Here is an 8468-nt window from a genome sequence, read left to right as displayed (position 1 = left end):
GGACCCCCCTAAGCAGTCAGGTGCCCCCCCCCGAGGGTACCACGGGGCTTTTGGCACTGGGGATGCAGAGCCAGGGTGGGAAAGGGGCAATTTTGGGGGGCAAACCCCACCCCGAGGAGCTGGAGCGGGTGGAGGAGGCGGGGAGCGGCTCCGGGGCGGCTCCCGCCCTTAAATGCCGCGGCGGAGCGGGATGCGGGGCTGCAGCTGCGGGAGGGAGGATGGCACCGCCGGGGGGCGGCGGGCAGCTGCGGGATGGGGACAGGGATGGGGACTGGGACAGAGCTCCCGCAGCGGGGATGCGGCGCTTCACCTGGGAGGAGATCGGGCAGCGGAACGGGCGGGGGCCGGCGCCGCAGGAGCGCTGGCTGGTGATCGGCAGGAAGGTGTACGACATCAGCCACTTCTACCGGAGACACCCGGGGGGAGCCCGGCTCCTCGTCAGCCACGCCGGGCAGGACGCCACGGTGAGCGGAGCGGGGATGCGGGAGCCGGGGTGCGCCGGAGGAGGGCGCCCGGGAAAAGCCGCGCGGAGAGGGCTTGGGAACGACCTCAGCGGGAATCGGGGTGTGGGACAGAGCCGGGGGAACGAAGTGTGACCGCTCCGTGCGAGCCTCGCCATCCCCGTGCCATGGGAAAGGGCAAATGAGGAGATGCAGCCCACGGGAACGGGATCGGAGCTCTTGCTCCAGCTAAATCAGAGCAACAGCTGGAGCCAAAGCAGAGGAGCACATGGAGATAATCAGAGGACTGGAGCACCTTTGCTAGCTGGAAGTGTTCAGCCTGGGGAAGAGAAGGCTCTGAGAAGAGCTCAGAGCCCCTTCCAGTCCCTAAAGGGCTCCAAGAGAACCAGAGAGGGACTTTGGACAAGGGCCTGGAGGGACAGGACCAACCTCCAGGGAAAGGAGATTGTCTTTAAACTAAAAAAGCGTCTATTTAGAGTGCATATAAGGAAGAAGGTTTTGCTGATGAGGGTGGTGAAATATTGGCGTAGGTCACCGAGAGATGCTCCACCCCTGGACACACTCAAGGTCAGGCTGGATGGAGCAATCTAATGTAGGTGAAGATGTCCCTGCTCATTGCAGAGGGGTTGGACTAGAGGAGCTTTAAAAGTCCCTTCCAACCCAAACCATTTTGTGATTCTTAAGTTTTTGGGATTCCTTTTATCTCCTGGTCTTGCTTGTGTAGTTGCTGTGAGCTGCAGCAATTTTTTCCATATATAAGGGATATTTAAGGCTCGTGGAAATTAAAATAATTTTCAGTTCATCAAGTTTAAATTTCAAATTGTGTATTAGTTGAATTTTGCATTCTGTAATTTCAGCACTCATTTCTTGAGTTACTACTGCCAGATTCCTTTTAGCACGCTGGAAAATCCCAGACAATGGATGAACCAGATATTTTGTTTCTGGGATCTGAGCCAGGTTGGTAGGTAGTTGGTTCCATGTGCAAATCATAAAGCCCTACAGGATCTGAGCCACTTTCGTGTCTGTCCATCTTGCATTAGGTCCATTGCTTAGTCTTTTGGATATATATTATGAAAAATTAAGAAATTATCTTAATTGAGCTGGAAGATTTTAACCAAAAGCAGAAACCCATGAAAGGTGGCAGCTCAGGAGAGGATGAGAAGCACAAAAGGCTCTCAGTAAGCAAAGACACCTGATGAATTAAAAAATGAGTATAATTAATGCCAACATTTCAGAAAGGGTGACACTGCACACTGAAACTGTGGAGTCCTCTTGCTACTGCTTTTTGTTGTTGTGTTCTCTCACTAAGGATAAAAAAGGAAGGATACCTTCCACCAGACCAGGTTGCTTCAATCTTGGACACTTCCAGGAATGGAGTGATTCAAAAGGCTTTATTTTTTTTTTAACCAAAATATGGATTTCTTTTCCTTTGTTGCTGTGTCTTTGCAGGATGCCTTTGCGGCATTCCATGTTGACAAGGTGCTGGTGAGCAAGTACTTGAAGCCACTGCAGATTGGGGAGCTGGCACCTGACCAACCCAGCATTGAGCCTACTAAAAATGTAAGTCTGTCCTTACAAAACAGATCAAAGGAGACTAAAGGGAAATATTCTGAGATTACACCTTGTTCTTCTCTATCAGCATAGCTCCTGGAACAATGGAAACCAGGTTCCTCACATTTTTTGGGCTACTACTTAAAAACAATGTGTAAACATGAAATTCCTGAAGATTAATTTTTCTTATCACAGCCATTCTACCTAAATAGCAGAGTTATGACCTCTTCTTTCCCTTGCTTTGAGGAAGAGCTAAGCAAAAGGAAAAGGAATAGTCTTGGAGAATAAATATTCTCCTTCAGCTGTAGGTGCATTTAACTCTCCCTTGTTAATCCTGGGAAGGGAAAAGTGAAGACAAATATAAGGAACAATTCCATGCAAAGACCTACCACAAGGTGGCATGCGAAGTTCATGCACACAAAGTACAGCTTCCACTAAACACAACTTCCAGCTGGGCCCTCTGCTGCCTGCCAAGGATTTGACGGAAGAAGCACTGAGGAGGATTTATTTTAGGGGTTGGGATGCAGACATTGTGATGGCTGCTCCTGGCTCCTCAACAAAAAGCTGTAGCAGAGCAATGATAATGTTTATTAAACCCAGCTCTTGCCCTTTTAGCCAGATCCTTTGTTCATTCTCCCCCCCATTAGAGTGGTTTTTGGGTTATGAGGCTGAAGTGGTGCTCTCTAAAACCAGAGAATTGTAACCCTGATGCTTCCCCCAGGAAATGCTGGTGAAAGACTTCCGGGAATTGCGCGCTACAGTCGAGAGAACGGGACTCCTGGAGCCAAACCAACTCTTCTTCTTCCTGCTCCTGGCTCACATCCTGCTCCTGGATGCAGCTGCCTGGCTCATCCTCTTCTACTTTGGGACGTCCTTACTGCCCTTTGTTTTCTCCCTGCTGCTGCTGACCATTTCCCAGGTGAGCAATGAATTCCACAGCATGGACTTGCATCAATCTACACACACACACGTGTGAGGAGTTTCTTGTCCTTTGTGTCCTCATTTGGCATAAAAACAGAGCTACTATCTGGATCCCAAGAGGAAATTCTGCATGTGGGGTTCTCACACTAAACCTAGTTTGGGATTCTTTCAGCAAGGTATATTCTGGAGGAAGCCTTGGGACTGTCAGGATTCCACAGTCCCTTTCTGCTGGTGACTTGGGAGCGGTGTCCGGAAAATTAATCTTGATATTTCAATGCAAAGGATGAGTGTGCACCATTCCCATCTCAATTCCTTTTTTTCTCCCCTCCTAAAGTTTTCTTTCTCCTCCTCCAGGTCCAGGCTTCCTGGTTACAGCATGATTTAGGACACCTCTCAGTATTCAGGAAAACCAAGTGGAACCACTTGCTACACAAGTTTGTGATGTGCCATTTGATTGTGAGTCCCTGGAAAACTTCTGAGGGTTTTCCTGTAAAAACATGTGTTCTGAAGACTCTGTGGAGCATGTGCAGCACTGGGGGAAGGATTAGGATCAGGAAGTAAAGGGAATTCTGGCTCTGAAAATGCTTTTCATGCTTTGTTCTTCCCTTGAACAGGGGGCCTCTGCCAAGTGGTGGACTCTCCTGCACTCCCAGCACCATGCCAAACCCAACTGCTTCCACAAGGACCCTGACATTGATATGCACCCTTTCCTCTTCACTTTGGGGAAGAAATTCTCTGTGGAGGTCAGTGAGTGGGTGTGGGAAGTCTACACCTAAGGTGTGATGGCAATTTCTGTAATGAGGTTTATTTCTCCACAGTTCACACTAAGTCCCTTTAAGAATCACTTGAACAGCTGATATATTGATGTAAATAAATTAGACATGATGTGAGGGCATTGTATATAGGGTGGAAAATCTACCAGCACATTCATGGTTGGAGAAATCTAATGACCTAGAACAACAACTCAGTAATTAATGATCATTAGATAACCTGTAAACATCAATCAATGTAAGGCATGGCTGCAGTCAGCCTGGAATTATTATTTTGATATTAATGTATGATGCTCAGTCAGAGGGTGACTTTGATGTGTTCATGTCCTCTAGGAGAGTTTGCTGTGACAGGAGCAGCAGGACTGAAAAACCCAGGGCTTTCCTGGAACCCCAGTTGGGCAGAATTTGTTGGACTGTGTAGGATATTCCCAGTTTATCCTGCTTGGACATTGCCAGGAGTGACAACCTAAGAGTGCTGAACCCCTTTTGCTGTAGATCCCATCAGTTCTTGACACCATCACAGCAGCTACAGCACTGAAATATTTTTTCTCCATGCCATCATGGAGCTGTGCTTTAAGTTTAGAGAATCAGAGAAGAAATAAGGGGGGGAAATGAGAGAAAATACATATTTCTGACCACTAACATAACTTAGGCTTGATATATCTAATTCTTCACAAAATGAATCATGAAACAAGGAATGAGGGTTGTGGGAAGTGTGCAAGAATAGTCCCTCTGGAAAATAAATGGAAAAGAGCAAGTTACCTGTGCAAATTGCTTGGTCTCCACTAATTTTATTTTTTTTTGGTTTGGTTTTTTTTTTTGGTTTTTTTTTTTTTTTGGTTTTTTTTTTTTTTTTCCACAGCTTGGGATCAAAAAGAAAAAATACATGCCCTACAACCACCAACACAAATACTTCTTCATCAGTGAGTATCTCTATCCTCCTGCAATTCCCCGTGAGGTATATTAAAGGGACTTGGAGATTCTACTTTTGACCTGGAGAACTTGAGAAAAACAAAGGTGCCTGAGTCAAAGAACACAATAAAAAACCAAAATAATAACAACCAGATTTTTGGAAGAGGTGGAGACCTGCCTCATCTTATCCCAGATCTCCCACATCCTCCACAGAGGCTCTGGGTTATGATATCATACCACATCTTTCAGTAGTATCAAAGTCTGTGGGTTTCAGGGTTTTTTTTTTTTGTTTGGTTTGCTTTGGTTTCTTGGGGTTTTAAGTGCAAGTGAGATGTCCTTTTGGAAGGCTGTGTTTGAGTTCTTCAACCCCAAATCCCTCACAGAAAAGGGATTTAATATTCATTCCTGTTGTTCCCCTGCTTTAGACCAAGGAATAAGGAGCCAGATAAGCTTTGGGCTGTGGAAGCCACTTCCCAAAATAATCATTTGTGGCTGTTCCTCAGTCAAGAGCCTAAGATGAAATCTGAGGTGTGTAAGAACTCTGAGATTAATGGACAGACCTAGAAATGTTTCAAGGCACTAAACCAGCATCCTAACCTGGACAGTTCTCCAGGCTGAGCAGGAATTCAGGACCCTTCCCTCCCAGGCTGATGTTGTCACTCAGTCCATTATGTCACCAGTGATGAATTTTTCTTTCCAGCTCTTCCTCCGCTCCTGTTCCCCACCTACTTCCACTGCCACACATTCTACATTGCCTACACAAAGAAGTACTGGGCGGTGAGTACTGCTACTTGTGTGACCAAAAGGGGTCAGATGGGGACCTTCAGCCTTCCTTCTGAGCATGGAGCCAGCCCCTTGCTGGGCAAGAATGCTCAGATTCACCTCTTACAGCAAGCTGTGAGAAAGTATCATAGGCTTGTGTTAGATTGCTCTAGATTATGCCATTCAGAAAAAAAAACTGTTAAAGCCAAAAGTAAATTGTTCTCTTTTACCTATACTATGAAGCTTAAAAAATAAATAAGCAAATGTAATTTATAAAGACATACTTTTCTTGTTGTCTTTGGTAGGACTTGGCCTGGATGCTGACCTTCTACATCAGATTCTTTTATACTTATGGATCTTTATTAGAAACAAAGAGTCTCCTGGCATATTATTTTATATTCAGGTGATGTGTCTTTAGAAGGTTCTTCAGCCTTTTCTCTATGCATTCTTTACATCTGTATCTGCCTGCCTTTCTCTATGCTTATATTTCCACATTCTCCTTTACCACCTCATTTTTGCCTACTTTTTAATTCATAAATTCTTTTGTTCAATTGCCAGTGCAAGTTTTGTGTTGCTCCATTAGCTGTGGCAACAAAGAGATTTCACTGAGTGCTGACCAAACTGAGAAATATTTACCTCATATAACATTCAGTGCTTTGGGTGTTGAGTCTGCTGCTGCTTAAAGAGCACATTTAACCAAAACAGCTTAGCCTGGGCTTGCAAATGCCCAGGTATTATCCAGCAGCACTGACTTGAATGGACAGCACACTCTCCCCTTGGATCATTTCACTGATTCTAATCAGTTTGGGCCTTGGCTACAGATAAAACAAGCTGAACACCAGTCAGTGTTAACAAAACACATTAAATAATCATGAGTTTCATAAGGAAATATTAAATTTCCAGAGTTTGGAAGTCCTTCCAGGTGCTGGCTTAGCAAGGCTAGTGTTCAGCCACGTCTTTAAGTCTGGCTTTGCCATTATTTCAATGGCTCCTTGTTGATGGGCTCACTCAGCACTGAATTCTCTCATCTCATTGCACAGGATGCTGGAGAGCAGCTGGTTTGTCTGGGTCTCACAGATGAACCATATCCCAATGGATATCGACTATGACAAGAATTTGGACTGGGTGTCTACTCAGGTAAAAGATTTTTGCCTTCTTAAGAATTGTGGCCATACAGGTACAAATTTTAACCATAAGCAAGTCTCCTGTTGCACTAAGGGTGAAATCTGTCGGTGGCTGGGAGGTGAAGGTTAATAGGCTGATGGATTCAGTCATGGAAAAGGTAAAGGAGTACAGCAATGAGACACTCATGGGCAATCCAGAATGAAATCCAGGTTGAGCTCTGCTTCTTAAACATACTCTTGGACTTGTCTCTGACTTTGCTTTCCTCTCTCCTCCTCTAGCTCCTGGCAACCTGCAACGTGGAGCAGTCGCTGTTCAATGACTGGTTCACAGGACACCTCAACTTCCAGATTGAGCATCAGTGAGTACTCACCCCAAGAGGGAATTTTTTTTCTCCTCCTCTTTTTTAAAAATATTTCCCCTTCTCTCTTTTATTTTTTTCCTTTCTTATTTTTTGCTCTGAATTCTACAAATAGTTGTGGGGCAGTAGTGAGTTTATCTTTAAAACTTGAAACTCTTAAAGAGAATCATGCAATTCAAAACTTCCACTGGATCCACAGGATGATAAGAGAAAATGGAACAGGGGCAGGATCAGTGCAAGAACAGCAATAGCGTCAATCCCAAGTTTTAGGGATCAATGGAAATGTCCTGGTTAAAGCACCTGTTTTTAGTCTGGCATAGGAGTTTAAAACCACATCTGCTTATTTTTTATGCTGTTAACTCTATAGGGTGAGATATGCAAGGATGAAGGATGGGCTCATCTCCTCTGTGATATGGAGAGAGCTACTTCTGGAAAAAGGGATGGAGGGGAAAGTAGTTTCTTCCATAAACATAATTTCATCTGGAGACAAACTGTGGAAAAGAACAGAGGGGAAATCAGGAAATTTCTATGAGTTCCTTGTGCTAAAAGCACAGCAGGGGGAAAGAGGAGCTGGGAGCAGACCCTGCTCATAGTGAGCTGGGTGATTCCTGGGAAGCACTAATAACTAGGATTTCCTGTGAAGCTTGCCTGTCTCCTGTTCACAGCCTTTTCCCTACAATGCCACGGCACAACTACTGGAAGGTGGCCCCTCTGGTGAAGTCCCTGTGTGCCAAGCATGGCCTCGAGTACCAGTGCAAGCCTCTGCTCACAGCCTTTGCAGACATCGTGCAGTGAGTAAAAACAAACTCCCAAAACTGCAGGGGGATGCAGGAGAGACTGGAATCCTAAGAGCAAGAGTTGTTTTGCTCTACTTTTACCCCTTGGGCACATGGTGACTCTTGGGGATGGTGCTGTGCAGGGCTGAGTTGGATTCAGTCTTTGTGGGTCTCTCCCAGCTCAGCTTATTGTGGGATTCTGGGAAATAAGCAGAGACAAAACCTCAACCCCTTGTCCCAGCACGACTCTCCTGAGCAGCCCTGTGATGTGTCCTCTCTTTCTCTCTCTCCCAGCTCCCTGAAGACCTCAGGAGAGCTCTGGCACGATGCCTACCTGCACAGATAAAGGACAAGGCTTGGTGCTACCATTCACAGCCTGCCACAGCTGCATTCCCAGCAAGCTGAGGGGCAGGGACCACAAGGGACTCTCTGGCAGAACAAAGTGAGTAAGGACTGAGGGAAAAAATTCCAGCAGAGATGAAGCTGCCTGAATTTTTCTACTGGTTTTTCCTGGGGTTATGGTTCAGATATGTTAAGAGTGGGCAGGGCAAGCAGAAGGTGAATTGTTAGGAGAGGGAGGAGCTCTTTGCTGAGTCTGAGCATTTCTGAGCCTGGGCATGGGCTCAAAGTCAGATCATGGACTGGTGGAGCTGCACACACTTAATGTCAGAGGCCTCTGATCACGGGTATTGGGTTTTTTTGTTTTCCTCATGTGGAGGGTTTAATGCTTGACACAGCATTTGCTTACTTGAGTTTGAAACTACAAAGGATTTTGGATTAACATGGTGTTCCAGCAATGTGCTTAAACTACAATAAATTAGGATAAACTACA

The 8468-nt window shown here is 45.6% G+C and overlaps 1 protein-coding gene across 1 annotated transcript; it reads left to right on the top strand.

Moving 5' to 3' along the window:
• Positions 1 to 218: 218 nt before the first annotated feature.
• Positions 219 to 7982, top strand: LOC136557761 (acyl-CoA (8-3)-desaturase-like). Its single transcript, XM_066551896.1, has 12 exons — positions 219 to 464; positions 1911 to 2021; positions 2734 to 2931; positions 3288 to 3389; positions 3548 to 3676; positions 4566 to 4626; positions 5316 to 5392; positions 5683 to 5780; positions 6418 to 6514; positions 6781 to 6860; positions 7526 to 7651; positions 7931 to 7982. The coding sequence occupies exons 1-12, from the start codon at positions 219 to 221 to the stop codon at positions 7980 to 7982; spliced, it is 1377 nt and encodes a 458-aa protein (XP_066407993.1).
• Positions 7983 to 8468: the final 486 nt, after the last annotated feature.

This window comes from Molothrus aeneus, chromosome 6 (assembly GCF_037042795.1).
Source record: "Molothrus aeneus isolate 106 chromosome 6, BPBGC_Maene_1.0, whole genome shotgun sequence".
Taxonomy (NCBI): domain Eukaryota; kingdom Metazoa; phylum Chordata; class Aves; order Passeriformes; family Icteridae; genus Molothrus; species Molothrus aeneus.
This window is presented reverse-complemented; position numbering and strand designations above follow the sequence as displayed.

Excerpts from the sequence above, each read along its gene's own strand:
- LOC136557761 (XM_066551896.1), top strand. The coding sequence starts at position 219 with ATGGCACCGCCGGGGGGCGGCGGGCAGCTGCGGGATGGGGACAGGGAT. Across the intron at positions 465-1,910 it reads ACGCCGGGCAGGACGCCACG|GATGCCTTTGCGGCATTCCA; the intron begins GTGAGCGGAGCG and ends GTGTCTTTGCAG. Across the intron at positions 2,022-2,733 it reads GCATTGAGCCTACTAAAAAT|GAAATGCTGGTGAAAGACTT; the intron begins GTAAGTCTGTCC and ends TGCTTCCCCCAG.